Source organism: Podarcis filfolensis (genome assembly GCF_964270895.1).
Source record: "Podarcis filfolensis genome assembly, chromosome: 9".
NCBI lineage: Eukaryota > Metazoa > Chordata > Lepidosauria > Squamata > Lacertidae > Podarcis > Podarcis filfolensis.
In genome coordinates this window covers 31400391-31418499 of record NC_139610.1, presented here as the reverse complement: position 1 = coordinate 31418499, position 18109 = coordinate 31400391, and the positions used below count along the sequence as shown (strand labels likewise).

At 41.3% G+C, this 18109-nt stretch overlaps 1 protein-coding gene across 3 annotated transcripts in view; it reads right to left on the bottom strand.

The window, feature by feature from the left end:
* GLRA3 (glycine receptor alpha 3) overlaps window positions 1-14810 on the bottom strand; it is an 80947-nt gene extending 66137 nt beyond the window's left edge. Inside the window, exon 1 of one of the 3 annotated variants that reach the window (XM_083631246.1) lies at window positions 14112-14810. In XM_083631246.1, the coding sequence (XP_083487372.1) occupies window positions 14112-14182 (71 nt within the window). In that variant the 5' untranslated portion in view covers window positions 14183-14810. The remainder of the gene's footprint in view (window positions 1-14111) is intronic. The other 2 variants (XM_083631244.1, XM_083631245.1) reach the window with 2 other exon arrangements.
* Window positions 14811-18109: the final 3299 nt, after the last annotated feature.

Below are 18109 nucleotides of genomic sequence, written 5' to 3'. Positions count from 1 at the left end.
CTACATCTCCAGCTGCTCCTGAAACTTTAAGCCCTTCCTTGTCCTTGGAGACAGTGGGGGAGGTGATGGAGGAGATTCTAACAGCCCAACTCTCTTTGGGACTGTCTCTTCCACCTCTGCGCCTTCCTGCAACTCTTCCCCCACCTTTGAGTCTTTTCTCCCTGCTTCGCAGGTGGAACAAAACCACTCAAATTACTGGCTCAATTCTCTGGATCATTCTCCTGCCCTTCTGCCTCCTCTGCACAACCTTCAGATTCCTGCTTGTTCCTGACATAGAAAAATGCAAAAAAACAAACAAACACAAAAACAACAACAAAAAACCACAAAACAACCAAAACAACCCCCCTCCCAGCTTTTCAGGTTTTTAGTCCAGTGTCACAATGACTAAGTTATGTATGTTTAGCCTAGATGGTAGATTTGCTAGCCTAGCCTAGCTCCACTGTAGGTCACTTCTAGTTACTGTAACATCGGCAAGTGAAGGAGTAAGTAGAAACACAGTTAGCGGCTATGTATTTATATATTTGACAGAAAAACAAACTCTTGCAGGGAACCTTAACAAGAAACTAATGAGACATATTTTGCTCACAGATAGTTTCTGTGAAGAATTGCCCAGTTATATCACATGCTGCCTTTGCAATACAAGACTCTTTAATGAGTGGGTGCACAATATGAAGGCACATTTCTTTATTACCATTGCAGTTACAGTTTCCATTAGTAATAATGCAAGTTTTATATATGCAGAAGGTGTGGAATTATTCTCCTCATTCTCTGCATATCTTTATTAGCAGCTTTAAAAACAACACAACACTTGGACTTCAAGTGTTTAGACCAGCCTTCACCAGCTTGGTTCCCTCTAGATATTTTGGACTACAAACGCCTACCAGTGAGAGCCAGTGTGGTGTAGTGGTTAAGAACGATAGACTTGTAATCTGGTGAACCGGGTTCGCGTCTCCGCTCCTCCACATGCAGCTGCTGGGTGACCTTGGGCCAGTCACGCTTCTTTGAAGTCTCTCAGCCTCACTCACCTCACAGAGTGTTTGTTGTGGGGGAGGAAGGGAAAGGAGAATGTTAGCCGCTTTGAGACTCCTTAGGGTAGTGATAAAGCGGGATATCAAATCCAAACTCTTCTACCAGCTCCAGCCGTCACTCTCATGCCTCTGTGGGGTTGGCAGTCCAATGCATCTAGAGAGCAGTTGGTTGGCAATGGCTGGTCTTAAGAGAAGGTAAAATGGAAACTGGATGGAGGTCACCAAGAGAATTTTCACTAACTTGGCTTTGGAGAGCTACATTGTGTATATGAATGGATGGGAAACATTTTAGTGCCTCTTCCATGTCAGAGATGTGGACAATAACATTTTCTAGCTTCTCGGATTTCAGCAATATGCCAATGAAGGTGAGAAGGAGACACTGCAGCTGGGTCCCTCCCATCAAGGAGATGAATGAAGGTGCCCAACCCTTTCCCCACAGTTGTAGCCCCTGGGCAATATACAGATATGGTCTTGTCAGAAGCCATCACCTAGCTGATGCTTGGTGGTGTAGATCAGGACCTTCTTAAAGGACTGGTGGGCACTGGAGGCTGATCACATCTGCGGAGTTCTCTGGGGCCAGAAAAAGAGATTTCCCCACTCCTGCTATAGGTTATACTGGATGTTCTTAGTACCATAATGGAAGGCAGGGGGATCCCATGGGATTTAAACTTAGTGAAAAGCAGTATGTAGAGCTTGTAAAATAAAATAAAATAAAAAGGATTTTAAAATGCTGGTTTTAAAAGCTTAGGCTATATTAAAACCAAGGCTATTGATTTTTTCTTTACAAATGCATTGCTATTTCATAATAGCACATTGATTCCAAATGCTAGAAAATTAAACTCCTCTGAATAATTAAACAGGATGATACTGTTTGGTTAAACATTATAACATTATTCATATTTTGAAGAGGAGAGGAATCCCAAAGGCTCCGTCGACATAAAGTGTTCCTGACCAAGAAAGGGTGGGTGGGAGATATCATCAATAAATCATGCTGCACAGAGCTACAACTATTCCACGTTATTTATCAAAATCTATTCTCATCTGAGTGAACTGTAAAACTGAAATACTGCAAAAGGCAAATTACAAGGCTCTCAATGCAGCTGCAATATATATTTTCTTCTTTTGTTTTAATTTATTCCTCAAAGTGAAACAGAATGGTTTAGATCAATAGCCTCCAGATGAGAGATGTAAAACTTCTAGAAAATTTGAAGCCATGGGAATGAAAACCCTTTCATTTTGCTTGTGTATGTGTGTGTAGGAAAAAGCAGAAATTATATATGCTTCCTTTTTTCATTGTAGAGATGGGCAAGCTCTCCCCAGTTTTGGATTAATTTAGAAGTGATACAAGCTATTAAAGAAAAAAATCAGCAAGAACTCTGAGACAATCCAAAGCTTAGATAATCATCCCATCCCATTTTTGCCAGACCTACCAATCACTCAAACAGCTTCCCTCACAGCCCCCAAACACAATCCCCCTTTCTCTTTATTTTCCAGTGAAGCACTGACATAAACAACAGTAGCACATGGAGACAATGAAGGGATGGAGGTCTTCTCCTTTCTCCTCTCTGTCTTCACCACTAAGGTGTGCTGTGGAACAGCATGCCAGGAAGAAAGTCTAGGTGGCCCTTTGGACTGGTAATTTACCCAGTGGCTACTGCAATGTGAAGACTATTAAGTTTCAAGTGCCACTGTGCCCTTCATCCACAGCATGCCAGAGCACAGAAGCAGGGAGGAGACTATCTCCCCTACCCTCATGTCCTGCTGTTGCTCCTGTTGCCACGAGTTTAGTAAAGGAGAGTGGGAGTTTGTTTGAGAGGTGCTGGCAGGAAGGATGTTGACCACTCTTTTGGACTCAGATTTTAGTCTGAGCTGGAGAAGAATTGAAGGGCTTGAAAAAGATTATTTCTCCATTCAGGAGAACTTTTGCAGTCTCCAAAATTCTCAACTGAGGCTGAGCTTGGAGAAGGTTGCTGGCATCTTGTAATCATTTACCAAAGGTGTCATGGACTTAGAAGACGCTCAAACTCAGGACGAAAGAGAGAAACGTGCAAAGGCACGTTTGGCAAACCCTCACCATGATCAACTCCCACCCTGAAACGTATGTCTCCACTGTGGAAGGATGTGTGGATCCAGAATTGGCCTCCACAGTCACTTATGGACTCACTGTTAAGGCCATGTTCATGGATGACAATCTAACTTGGCTACGAGTGATCGAAGAAGAAGAAGAAGAAGAAGAAGAAGAAGAAGAAGAAGAAATCATTTGTGAGGAGAAAGCTACATGATCAATTTGTGATCAGCACACAAATGGTTCAGTCTGTCAACGGCATCTCATCTTTCTGGATTGACTTAAAATTGACCTCTCCCTGGCCAATTTGTGCACATTTGCTCTGATTTCTTACATGCTACCACATTCTATGCAAAACAGAATCAGGTGATGATGAGTATCATGTTCCAGAATCAATGGGGAAAAGCTGGGGCACTTGCTAGACCTATCAAGAGCCCCATCAATGCATCCTAATGTCATAGCTGTGATGAGTTGTGGCCAAGTAGCCTTTGCAAATGTTACAACACATTTTTTCATAGAGCTACTCTTGCAGAACAGATGAAAAATACAGGGGATATTGAATCTTCTAACAAAAAACAAGATGGATGAATAATTCTGTTGATTTTTGCAACCCCTGCACTGGCTAGGTCAACTTAAGAATGAAATTGAAGGAGCTGATTCTTACCATTAAAGAGCCCTTGTGTATCTTAAGAATATCTCCTTCTGTAAAATCCCATCCATCCACCCACCCACCCATCCATAAAGATCTAGTGAAGGAGCTTTTTTCATATCCCACCTATGCTGGAGATAAAATTTCTTGTCCATAGAGATCCCAACCCTTTGGAACCAATTGACTTACCATCAGAATAAGACTAACCTTAAAATTATAATGAGGCAGCAGTGATGCCTTCTGTTATTGGAAGACTTTCTAATACTGGTACGCTTCATTTATTATGACCCATGGCTAGTTAGTAGCTTTCTGAAAATATGGCTGACTTATTATTCCTTATGACACTTAAATGACTGTTGAGTTTTTAAACTCTTACTTTATTACTTTGTAAGTGACTTAGAGAAGTGATGATGTATTTCAGTTATCGATAACTGAAATGTGGGGCATAACAGTTTTAAATTAAACTCTGTCTTGAATACATTGGAGGCCCACCAAACTCAATAATGTTAGAAGACAATTCAATAGAAAGATAAATAGCGCTCCAATGGACGGTGGAATTAGTGAGGAATGAATGTTATAATATCTTTACTTCACTGTTCAAGGAGAAGTTTAGCCCAGTAAAACCAGCAATCATTACTATTTGGAAACTTGCATTAATACAGGAGTTAACACTTATTTTCTCTGTTAAGTTAGCGCATATATGTGTTAGGGGGAATATAAATTGGGCAGTTAATACACATAACAACTGGCCATTGTGCACCTTTACCAGGCCTCATAGAAAATGTGCAAATAATTTGTCTATGAAGAGGGAATTGTGAAGATTTCCAGGTCAAAATAAATAATCTTCAGCCAGAGCTGGCTGAGGTGGGGTGAAGCAGCTGCCTCAAGTTGCTTAGATGCAAGAGGTAGCATTTTCTACCCTACCCCACTGCTTCAACCACTGGTGGAGAAGCTCTGCTTTGTTGCTGATCTACAGCACCAAAGCTTTCTGGAACGCTCCCCCCCCCCACACTTGCCAAGCTTTGACAAGAGTGGAGTGTTCCAGATGCCCTTGCAGAATTCCACCACCCAGCAGAAAATACTTTGCAAAGACTTTTCCCTGAGGGGAGGGCAGCCAACCCTGGCTCCAACAGGCTCCTGAGAGCATTCATATATTGCCCTAATATTGCACATTCCTCTGTCATTACGCATAATCTTTAATAGGCATAGTCTCTATAAGACCTAGTGAAACTGCAAATTAGTCAGTTATTTTGCACATTAACTGTTAAACTTACATTGCCCTTAAAATATTTATCTGAAATATATTTATTTTTAAAAAGCAAATAACGTTGTCTTATACAGTTGTACCTTGGGTTAAATATGCTTCAGGTTACAGACTCTGCTAACCCAGAAATAGTACCTCGGGTAAAGAACTTTGCTTCAGGATGAGAACAGAAATCGTACTCCGACGGCGCGGCAGCAGCAGGAGGCCCCATTAGCTAAAGTGGTGCTTCAGGTTAAGAACAGTTTCAGGTTAAGAATGGACCTCTGGAACGAATTAAGTACTTGACCCAAGGTACCACTGTACATGGAAACATACGGTACATTTAATTACTCATAATCTGAATTGTGGGCCAACCATGCAATTATCAGACATGCACATCATGTAACCCTCTTACCAATAATTATTAATCATATTGACTTAGCTAATAGTATGTACTTGATTCTTTGTACATTGTGTATATTAGTAAATGTTCTCAATCTATCTGTTAAAAAGATTTATGTTGCCTTTCATCAGTACAAGAACCAGAGTGGGGAACAATATAAAAAAACTAAACCTATAAAAGACGCCAGTAAAACCAAAGCCCACTTCTTAAAACACCAGTAAAAGAAGAGAATTTTAAAAGGATTGACAGAGGTGAAGGCTAAAATAGATATATCTTTATGTATTAAAGTGGGAGAGCATTCCACAAATGGGGTGCCACAATGAAATGAGTCTCTCTTGACAGCGGAATTCAAGAAAGAGTCCCCTTTGCTGCTTCTAAAGCATGGACAGGCTGGTAATAGTGAGGAGCCCTTTTCAGGTATTTATGACAAGGGTGAGAAACTGCATCTGGGTTGGACAGGTGTGCAAGTCTGACAACTGGGCGAGTTAGACAAGTGTGCAGGTGACCCTTTTTTCGCTTGCATGGTTTGAAATCAAATTGTGAGGGCAAAGGCATTACCCATGGTCTTGGAAAGCCCCATGGAAGCCCCACCTCCAATCAGTTGGACAGCAGCGCTTGCAACCCTCATTTTGACTGAGTTGGCTTGGTTGAAATGGCCTTGTGGACACATGGGAAGGCCTGGTGAGCCTAATCAGACCTTCAGGCCAGAGCTTGCACACCCTGATGTGGGGCTTTAAAAGTAAGCAGCAGCATCTAGTATGGCACAGTTTACTGCATCTTCACGCCTTGCTTCATAATTTCACTTTCCCATAGGGAAATTAGTATTATTTTGGAGGAGTTTGCACATTCTTTGATTGCTTTTCCATGCACAAGTCCATGTAGTATAGAGTCATCAATATCTAAAGTCCTTAATATCTAAAGCTGAAGGGATCAAAACTGACACTAACTTTTGTATTTTTCTTTACTTAACTGGTTTGTGGTTTGGAATTCTAGTGACATGTGTTGTAAAGAATAACAATATTATTTCCAGAGTGACTCACCTCTATTTGTAGAGCAAGTCAGTTAGCTTGGAGCATATTAAGAATGGTTAATAATAGGAAAATGAGTTTAGCACAGCATGAGGTGTGAAATGTAAATAGAAATCCAAGCATCATTTTAATTTGGTTGTCTTATAAACTGCCAAGTCCCATGATAGTTTCCAGCCTTGGCTTTTCCTTCATCTGAAAGATAAACTGTCTCACTTGGACTTTCCTATGGGCAAGCCGATAATGTGCGTTGAGTCCATGTGTGTAGAATGTGGAATGTAGACAATCAACAAGGTCTTATGTACCCTAGAGCAATCACATAGCCACTCTGTAATGTGTCAAAGTCTGCATGGAGCCGTTCAATTTCTAGTTTGGGCATGGCAGTCCCATTGCTCCCATGACTTCAAGAAGAGAGCTTAAGCTAAGTTCATTTTCACTGACTTGGCTAAGATGAAGTCATCTGAAATCTGCAGCTTTGGTCACATTTAGTAATTTTATTATTAGGTTTAAACCTTTCTGTACTGGACATTCAAAATTCAATAGAATATAATATATATATATATATATATATATATATATATATATATATATATATATATTCACAAAACCATTTAGAAGCCTGTACTGTGCTTCTAAATGAAGCATAGGCAGGAGCAAGATGAGGGGAACCATTTTAATTCCTTTTTGAATGCTTTGTAGGTTGCTACCTTTGTGGCCATCAGAATTCCCAATCCCCTTGCTAACGCAACAACATGACCAATGGCATTATGCTGGTAACAGACATATTCCTGACAGTTGTACAAGTGTAGCAATCGACTGTTTGCATGGGCATTGGAGAAAAGATGGTGGGATAAACTAGTACAGGAGATGACACATCTGTGATGCACCATAACAGAGGCCTTGCCTGGTCAACTGGCTCTATGCAATTGTACAAGCCAGTTGTATCAGGGTAAGCCATGCTAATGGGATTTAAACGGACAGGCAGCATAGTAGGCCAAAATTGCTTCACACAGAATGCCTCTGAAGCTATGTCCTAACAAGCCTCTGTGTGCACTTCTGCAGCTACTCACATCTATACATCAGAGTGTGAAAGTGGAAAAATCAAAGGAGATAACAAAATACTGGTTTTCCAAAAGCAGAACAATCCAACTACTATTTCTTTTGATATGAGATATTGTTAGACCAATTTCTGAAACGTATAAGGAAACCTTAGCTGACAAAGAATTTGAAGCCCTGATCAAGATTTGTGAAGAAAATGAATAGAATGTGAAAACGAGCATAAAGATTGGTGACAGATTAATTGTACCAATCCTTAGCTTTCTTAATAGTAAAGTAGTGGCAGTAGCAGACAGCTATATAGGAAATACTAAATAATGAACTCAAAGAATAATGGCCTATATCATGTTTTTCCTGTAAAAAACATAGTCAAATAATATGAAAACAGGACAATCTTTTCTCCAGTTTTCTGATTTCCCCCCCAACAAAAGCATTAACACTATTAAGGGGAAGTATCTGATGGCACATCCCTCCCCTATATTGAACTTTTGGAATTAACTTTTTATTTCTGGCTGAAAACCTGCTTTAAATGCATCTGCAAAGTTTGAAGGCCATAGAAATGGCTTGAATTAATTCAAATCTATATCTCGTTCTTTGAAGACCTTAGAATGGGTCAAAACATTAAAATAAGAACAATAATAAAACCATAAAACAACCACAACCATCCTCCAACTATGTGTAAACATAATAATACACAAGCCAGACATGCAGAGTGGTTTTCATATATCAATAAAAGTGTTGTGGGTGCTCTATGCAGCAAAAATAGAAGTGATAGTACTCTGTACTGTTAAGTGCTATCACCAAAAAAGCAAAAAGCAAAAGTAAAACAGTGCAGGTGTATCAGTCAAAGGTATAACAAAAGAGATTTTTTTCTTTTAACCTTCCACCTAACAATGGACAATGATGTCACCAGCCAGACCTCTAGGAGTAACATATTCCACAATCTGAGAAAGCCGTATGCTGGGCTATAGATTCCTGGGTTTCCCTAAGAGATGGCATTTCCAAAAGGACCACATATCATGAGCAGATCTCAAGTCATGGGCAGGACTAAAAGAGAAGCAGTCCTCCAGGTAACCAAGTCCTAAGCTGCTCAGGAATGTACATGTCAAAATAAAAAACTTGAATCAGGCCTGGAAATAGGCATCCAGGACATGTCTTTACAGACTGGTGTTACCTGGCATTACATCTATCGGGTCCATCAAGATCCTGGTACAGTATCTGTATTTTGCACTAGTAGCAATCTCCATATAGTATTCAAGGGCAGCTGACAAAGAGCGCATTGTAGCAGTCTAGATGCAAGGTTACTAAGTAGAACATAGATTATTGTCGCCTGGTTATATCTATTGAGCCATAGCTGAAAACAGACCCTCTGACCCTTGCACTTCTAGCAACAAGTTAGAATCACCTCTAGATTATGCACAAATGCAGATTTAGGACAATGTGACCGGTTCCCCAACACAGGGTACAGGGGCCAAAGAGGTGTCTTCTGGCCTCCTTCCCAATGTCTAGCTGGTGCTTGCCTGGCTTTGGAAAGAAGACAGGTGGGCTTTAGGATTCTGCCAGAGCCTTGCGCCTCCTTCCCAAAGCCCAGCACCCACTTTGGAAAGGCGGCTTTGGTCCAAATTTTAGCCTCACACAGGGTGCCATATTACCAAGGGCCCCACCCCTGTTATTCACCTGGTCCTTCAGGTGCAATGCAGGCCCATTTAGAACATACCTAATTCCTGCCTACTTAGTATATGTTTATTAAAGTTCTATACACTGGTACCTCAGGTTAAGTACTTAATTCGTTCCGGAGGTCCGTTCTTAACGTGAAACTGTTCTTAACCTGAAGCACCACTCTAGCCAATGGGGGCCTCCTGCTGCCACCACTCCGCCAGAGCACGATTTCTGTTCTCATCCTGAAGCAAAGTTCTTAACCTGAAGCACTATTTCTGGGTTAGCAGAGTCTGTAACCTGAAGCGTATGTAACCAGAGGTACCACTGTATATGTTTCAGAATTCAAAAAAAATAACAAAGAAAATTAGAGATGCAAAGATATGCCCCATAGAGTCACAATAAGCTGTTTATCCTAGAGCAGGGTTTCCCAAACTTGGGTCTCCAGTTGTTGGACTACATCTCCCATCATTCCTGACCACTGCTCCTGCTAGGTAAGGATGATGGGAATTGCTGTCCCAAAACAGCTGGAGACCCAAGTTTGGGAAACCTATCCTAGAGCAACAATGGGGAACCTGAGACTTTCTAATCAGCCCCAGCCAGCCTAGCCCAGTCCAACTACATCTGAAAGGCTTCAGGTTTCCTATTACTGATGTAGTTTGGAGCCCAGTATGCATTCATTTTGAGATTTGGTTCCTATGCCTGAAATAGTAACCTTCCGAGCATGAACTATATATGACCTACCTTAATGTCTTCCCAGTGTGAGGCAGCCTTCGCCAACCTGATGCTCCTCAGATGTTTTGGACTACAACTCCCATCAGTGTTGGTCAACATAGCCAATGGTCAGGTATAATGGGAGCTGTAGCCCAAAACATCTGGATGGTAATAGGATGGCAAAGACTGGTTGAGGTGTGTGTGTGTGTGTGTGTGTGTGTGTGTGTGTGTGTGTAAGCTCCCCTCTTCCCTATTTCATAAAATAATCTAAATGTGATACTTCGGTATCAACATCAGTGCTTTTTATTGCTCAGTATTCTCACTCATGGGAAAAAGGAATATAAAGCACTATCCTGGGCATGTTGCCATGCTTCTTATAGTAACTATTTCTAATTATGTTTATACAAGTATATTTATACAACGTTTATAAAACCTTGCAGTGTGGCATGCTCCAGTTCATGAGTTCAGCTAGCCAACCATGTGGTCTTCTAGGCTACTCCATTCCATTTCCTGTTCCATTTAGCATTCCATTACTACCATTCCATTACTAGCATTCCATTACTAGCATTCCATTACATTTAGCATTCCATTACTACCGAGCATTCACAGTCCTCATTTGGCTGTTTAGTCCCCCCACCCCAATATTTTTGGTAGTTCTGCAAACCTTGGGGACCCCTGGGCATACAGATACTGCTCTCTTGTTTTTCAGTGGCCTTAAATTGGCTACAGTCTTTTCAGCACCCATCAGATGAATTTGCTATTAGAGTTTGTGATATGCCAGAAATTTCCATCCACATAATTTCACTCAGTCTCACTTCACTCTGGGCGTTGTAGTCTTAAAACTGCACAAACTCCTTTCCTTCCCATCTCATCCCATGTCTGTTCTCTGTCTTTTATTTTGTTCTATAAAACCTTTAATTATCGTAGGATGAACACATAGTGAATCCAAAGCAGTGAGAATATAACTCATGCTTTGTATGGTTTGGTAAACAGTAGTCTTATATTTCACACAGGGATGCATTTAAAAGACTATTTCACCACACAGAATACTGCAGCAAAAAAAGTCTGCTTCTGGAGATTTTTCACATAATACATATTCTGGTGAATTTCTTGTAAGAATGGTTTGATGAGAACATACACCTCCAAGTGAAAATTAGTTCTAACTTTAAATTATAGGATGATAGCTCTTATATTCTATGCTCCTACGTTATTGCTCAACACACCCACTCGCTCCATTTCCCTGTTGTGACTCAAGAACAGATCCCTCCAACTAGAGGTCACTCTCACTTGTCACAAACACTTTTATATGCGTCATTACCTCTCAACTATTGTCTGAGATTATTTCTCTCTCACTCAGATAGGGGGCTGAAGCATTGTGGCATCTATATATATATAAAAAGCAAAATGTACTCTTCTCATTATTGTTGGCTTTTTTTAAAAAATGAAAGTATATTACCTCTACGTTTTGGCACATTTGCGAAATTTTATCCAAAATTAGAAATACATTTTCCACAAAAAGATCACAGGTATTGTCTACTGATCTTCAGCATATACAGGTCTGCTGGTTCCTATGTATTGGACATGAAATGGGGTGATGTTAGGCACATTTGACTAATTTTGAGTCTACTGCCTCTACTCTCCAAACAAGTGGGGCACGTGGCAACAAAGCAGGTGAGGAGTGCTTCTGTTCTAGGTTCAAGCCATGACATCTCACTCTCCCCAGTTGTTCTTTTCCCTTACAACAAGCAGTTAACATTCCATGCCCACTGAGCATGCTCAATTGTCATTGAGATGGTATGCCCCTCACCATGTTGGGGTTTTCCTTGGGCTGGGTTGAGGGGTTTTTTTCTACGGGGGAGCAAGCTGGACATGATCTCAGTCCCATTATATTCTTAATTTTTCAGTTGATGCCTACAGACAGTTCTGTCTCCAGTACCTGAGGCATTAAGTAACTTCTCAGTGTCATCGAAGAAGTGACTTACTCAAATAGGTAGACAAATACAAATATCTTCTTCTATTCCAGGTATCCCACTCTGTTGTCTCCCCCCCCCCCAGTTATATGGTTATCCCCCTCTCATCCATTCAACATTCTATCCCCCACAAAATTAAATATTGTCAATCCCGGAACCTCTCTCATTCTCTTAGAACGGCAATGGCGCCCACCAGAGAGGTGCTGGAACCCACCTGAGAAGTGCCAGAACTGAGTTCCTGTGAGTTCCCCCTGAAAAAGCCCTGCCTGTGTGTATCTCTGGGTTCTGCTGTGTCTGCAAGTATTCCATCTTGTGCATCAGTGGTTCACATAAGCACAAATGTGGGAAGACTCAGATTACTATTAGCATATAAACTAGTACCTCACTTTTTAATAGTATACCAGGAATTCTCTCACTCTAAGAAAAATCAGGTGCACCTATGTCCCATTGAAGTAAGTGGATTTTAAGCGTGTGCACTTTTTATTTCAAGAGATTTGGATACATTTCTTGCTGCTTCCAAATAGTTTTTGTCATACATTAAAAAACATATCTGCTTTAGTAAAATAAAATTAACAGCTAAAGCTAAAATATGTGGCTTGTAAATAACATGCCAATGGCATATCTAGTGAGGGCTCATTTCATTTCATTTCCCCCTCTAGCTCTGCATGTCCTCACAATGTTGTGCACTTTCCCCATAACAACCTGATTAGGAGTTCCTCCCTTTGACCCTCTCACCCTTCCTAGTACCATCATAGCTATTATCTTTTAACCAGAGCTTGATCATTTTACCAGTCTGCGAAAGTGAAATTAAATGACTCCATCCTGGCTGGTGGTCAACTGAAGATATAACCCAATAACCTCTGGAGTCAATATGAACTTGAAATGAGTTGGGGGTGCAGGGCTTCAAGTATAATTGCCATGTTGACTTCTGCTTCTAAAATGCACCTAGTATAGTACCACTGAATAAAAATGGTTTAAAGAGCCCTTTGTAATACCCTTTCACCAAGTTGAGAATGGAGGCTCAGTTACTTGTTTTGTACATGAGCCCTTCAAAAAAACAAGATTCATCTTACCAGCCATGCCATAAAATAATCACCAGATCTACTTCATACCATTCCCTTCCATTAATGTTATAACCATCATGACATTGAGGCACAACCTAAAGAAATTAGTCTTGCATTTCATAATGCAAATTAGCAGCTTAAGAACATGCAGACAAACATGCAGAAGCTTCAGGTGATACTTGCTAATTTCAGGGGTCCCTCCATGTTTTTGTAGCGCAGCTCATGAATATTTGTATGTGAAAAGGAATTTCACTTACACAACAGTTTTCTTCCTGCATGTTTCTGTATTTGAATATGAATATGTGCATAATATTTCAACATCTCATGCATGTTTGTCATGTATGCTGTATGAAAAGTTCTTCAGATAAAAACATGAATAGCCTAATATTTCTGTTATGTTGGCATGCTTTTCTTCACAATAGCTGGATATCACTGTTGTGAATTTTATTTTTATCATGAAGGGTTTTATATATATATAGGTTGGATACTCCTTTAACTCCTCACTTAGTTCTAGTTTTTATGGTTAGGTACTTGAGTTGTATTTTAAATAAGTTAAAATTATTAGATTTAAGCCAATTTTGATGCATTCTATTTTAATAAAACTAAACTGGCTTAAATTCAAACATGTAAACTGAACTGTGGAATGGGCTATAATCATTATTTTTAGGGTTCTGTGTGAAATATCCCAAGTGAGAGTGGGGCAACCCACTAAAATTCACATTTGAATATCTGGCTCAGAGAGTACACAGTGTAGTTTTGGGAAAACAATCCAATATCAAATTCTTTCTTTTCTTTGTGAAGCTGGCAGCTATTGGGACCTGGGATTGGCTTTTAGGGATTAATTGTCATATATTTATTTCAGTATGAAAGAATAACAGAGAGATTTCTAGTTCTGAATAAACACTGTACAATTCAAATATTGCTCAGTAATATTCTGTGCTTCGTAACAGAATAGCGGACAAAACAGGATACAGAACTCCAGGAGAACCAAACTTGGGGAGGGGGAGGCGAAATTTAAACGTCAGGCACAGGAGTACAAAACAACAATGGCATGGGATGCAAGAGACTATTGCACAACAGTATCAGAATGTCCACATAAATCTCGTTTGCTAGTCGACGTCTGTGGGGGCATTACGAGTGGAAGAGGCAGTTTCCACAGCTCCGTCCATGAGTCCCGTTGCCTCTGCCGCTCAATCACACCAAGTAAGGCACATCTGGGAGATCTAGCGGAGACTCACCTGAGCAGCACCGCAGCTTCCCACAGATAGAATCCCGAGACAGCTGCACGCAGGTATCTAATCCGGGCCATGATATGGTGAGGAATTCACAACCTCCTCCCAAGCGAACGTGTCCGAGTCATGAGGGAATCCAGAAGGGAAAGCGGAGGACGGGAGAGTTCAGCCTGAGAGCTCTTGGAGAGGCTGCCGAGTGTTCAGCACCTTGGAGAGCTCCCCGGCACCCTCCAGCACCTGTAAATCCAATCGCGCGAGGACGCCTCTGCCCCGGGTCGTCTATTCTCCAGCGCCTGGGACTTCGGGCATTTTGGGGTGGTTGTTGTTGGCAACCAGCTCGCCAAGGGTTGCGCTGTGCATTTAAAAAGAGAGGCTGATCCCAGGGGGAAAGACCAGGCAGTCGAGCAGAGGCATCGGGAGAAGCGAAGCAGCGGCAGGGAAGACCTACTTTCCGCCTTCGCTTCCTCCGGTCCTTCCTTCTCCGGCCAGAAGCCAGCTCGCCACATTCCTGAACACTGGGAATGCCAGGGCTCGGGAGGGGAGGAGAGGGGAGGGGGAGGGGGCGGAGACGGAATCAAAGCAGTGGACTTTCCTCAGCCAGTCAGGGGAGCTCCCAGGACGACGGAGCAGATATGCAGAGCTGCCTCGCGAAGACGCAGAAAGGGGCTCCGGGTGGGAGCGCGTTTGCACAGAAGCACCGGGATTGACGAGGGATCCTCTAGGCAAGGATGCTGTGGAGAAGGACGGAGGAAAGGATTCCCAACCGCCTCAAGGAGGAGGAGGAGGACGAGGGAGATGAGGGGAAGTGTTGTTTGGGAAGGGGAGTGCTCCTTACTATTGAGGAAAGACAAGAAAGACCTTGCCCGAAGGGACACGTGTCCCCTTAGTGCTTTGTCTCTTCATGACGGGAAAGTTTATGTTGTGCAATGGTGTTGTGGAAACAGTGGAGTCTCTCTCTCTCTCTCTCTCTCTCTCTCTCTCTCTCTCTGTGTGTGTGTGTGTGTGTGTAAACATCTGGAACAAATGTGGTGAGGTTGTCATGATTCTCCGGGTCGAAAATGTGGATGGATGACTCGCCCTAGAGTTCAGAAAGAGGACTGTTACAGCCAGTAAGTGTGGCGAGTAACCATCAATGTCCAGCGCAATCAGTTATCTAAAATGAAGAAGGGAGGGAGAGAGAAGGATCGGCAGTACAATCCTGTGCATGTTTGCTCAGGAATGTCCTACTGTATTTAGCAGGGTTTACTCAGTAACTGATTTCAGGATCTCAGCCCACATGTGTATATTGGTGGTGGAGCCGCTTCTGCTGTTATCTTCATTGACAAAGCAACATGAACAACCTTCTTCTCTGCAGATGGTTGGGATGCATACAAATTGGCTTCTGCTCTTTTTGGTAGCATATCAGTTAAATTATAAAATTAGACCAATTTAATGACTTGGTTTAAAAAACATGCACACAGGCACAGTACTCAAATTTGGTTTTAGGCATTCTTCCTCACATTCATCTTGGGCAATGAATCCACCCACTACAAGAATAATGTTAGAAATTGCATTCCATTAAAATGACATTCTATTATTTTAGGCTGCATTACTAACTCTGTACTTGGATATAAACCCCACTGAATTGCAATGGAACTTAGTTCTGAGCAGGCATGATAAGGATTGTGCTGTTAGTTATGTAAACATTGGGGGCTGGCCAATGTTGGTTATACTCAGAGTAGACAGTACTGAAATCAACTGGGCTAAATTAATTTCAATGAGCCTTCTTTGAGTAAAAGTTAGTTGGATTCAATCTCTTCTTTTTAAGAAACTCTGAACTGGCACTTTAAGAGAAATGTAAAAAAATCATTCAAATTAGTTTCTACAATCAGCTTTGATAAGCATGCGCATGTAGCAAAGGTGAGAACAGAGGCATAAAACACATCTCCTCATATTTGGAGTACTAACTTTTTTAACTAAGCCATTTAATTTGTCCTGTTTCCCACAGAGACTTAAGCAGATGTGTTTTTCTTTTCACAGTATTAATTAAAACTACTATCAGGAGGTTTCTAGTGTAAATAGGCTGCAGTTATAATTTATATACACCATCCTAAGTATGCCTTATTCAACACTATGGAAATTCTTAAAGCGAAAGCATGTTGTAAGTGCTGGTTTTTCTCATTGTTAAATTCACTAGGAATATTTTGAATTGGTTCACTGATTGCCTTGTTCTTTGTTTTTAAGCTTATAGAATGGGGAGCTTGTGGAATGGGGAAATGTCTGCAGTATTGTATTAAAAAAATCTCTTTGAACACACACAAGACAGAGGATGCACAGTACATTCAAACTTTCCATATTTTACTGGTTTTGGCTGTGTAGTCACAACCTATTTGTTTGTGGCTGGAATTGAGAATATGTGACACTTTAGATGTTGTGTACGACACTCACATCCTTTTACTGCTTCTTTCATTGTTAACGCCACTAGACATATTTCCTGGTTAACTTCTTGACCATTGGCCATAATGGTGACCATTGGCCATAATGGTGGCAGCTGATGGGGTGGAGGCCAGCAACTTCTGGAGGGACACAGGTTTCTCATACCTTAGGGTATGATCCAGGCAATGTTAAGCACTTAACACCTATTGAGAAAAGCACATGCTCTTCACATGTGAATCGAATGGATTTAAAAGTATACATTTCCCCCACTAAGTTGTATACTGATTTGTTCTTTTTCCCCCTACACCAACCCATAAAAACTAAAACTGACAAAGGATCAAAAGAAAACCTAATCAAGTGCCAAGCAATGTCTGGGTTCTGTTGGGCTACACAGCTATTTACACACATCCCCAATGTGTCTTTGGGTTTGTAACCCCTGTGCTAGATAGTAGACTTTTTTAAAAAAACACACAAATTTTTCAAAAAAAAAAACCCCTTAAAAAAACCCCATGTTATTGTATGGGCCATGGGTCTGCTATTCAAAGGAGGAAAAAATCCAAAACTACTTCTGGAGGTCACCACCTCCTCCTCCTCCTCCTCCTCCTCCTCCTCCTCCTCCTCCTCCTCCTCCTCCTTCTTCACCAGGGTTTATTAGTCAACTGACTGTAATACATACCAGTAATCTTAGTGCCTGGAGTGTGAGAGCAAGCTTCATTCTTTCTGGGCAGCAGAAAGTTGGAGACTAAAGGAATGGAAGGCTGGAAAGGCAGCAAACCTTGTTCATCTTGAAGTCACAAAGGTGATGTGTGCATGTAATTGAGTTCTGTGATGTGTCTTACAATTTTCCAGCTGTCATTTATACACACAAAATTGTTCCAGTGTTTGGACAGGGCTCAGAGTATTCTCCATGTTTCAAGTGTTTGCTAAAGCCCATCTTAAAGATTAAAATTCCCACACAGTGCCATCCCAGCATAACTATGTAGCTATGAGAGACTACTACTTTATGGAATGATGGAAAACAGACAGAATTAACTGCTTAAAGGTCCAGGCCCACAGAATTTCTAGGCATTATCTGGGCATGAGCAGTTCAATTGCTGGACACCTCCTTGAAATCTAACCTCCTTAAAATCATGATGGTCTTTTGTGCTATGGCACTATAGCCCTCCTGATATTCCTGAACTCCAATTCCCATCAACCCAGACAAGCATAAGATGATGGGAGTTGTAGTGTAACAACCTCTGGAGGGTCACAAGTTTCCCATCACTTGTCTAGATCATTTACATGCCAACTATTTGCATAAATCTTAAAGAACTATTTGTGACAAAAGGTGTAAACAGAAAATACTTTGTCTTACTCACTATGAATGGCTGGTGCAGTCATGTTGAGTCATTAACTAGGGCAGTGTTCCCCAACCTTGGGCCTCCAGCTGTTTTTGGACTACAACTCCCATCATCCCTCGCTAGCAAGACCAGTGGTCAAGGATGATGGGAATTGTAGTCCAAAAACAGCTGGAGGCCCAAGGTTGGGGAACACTGAACTAGGGTACCCAGTTAAAGCAACAAGAGAAATGGGTTTCTAACTTGAGAATT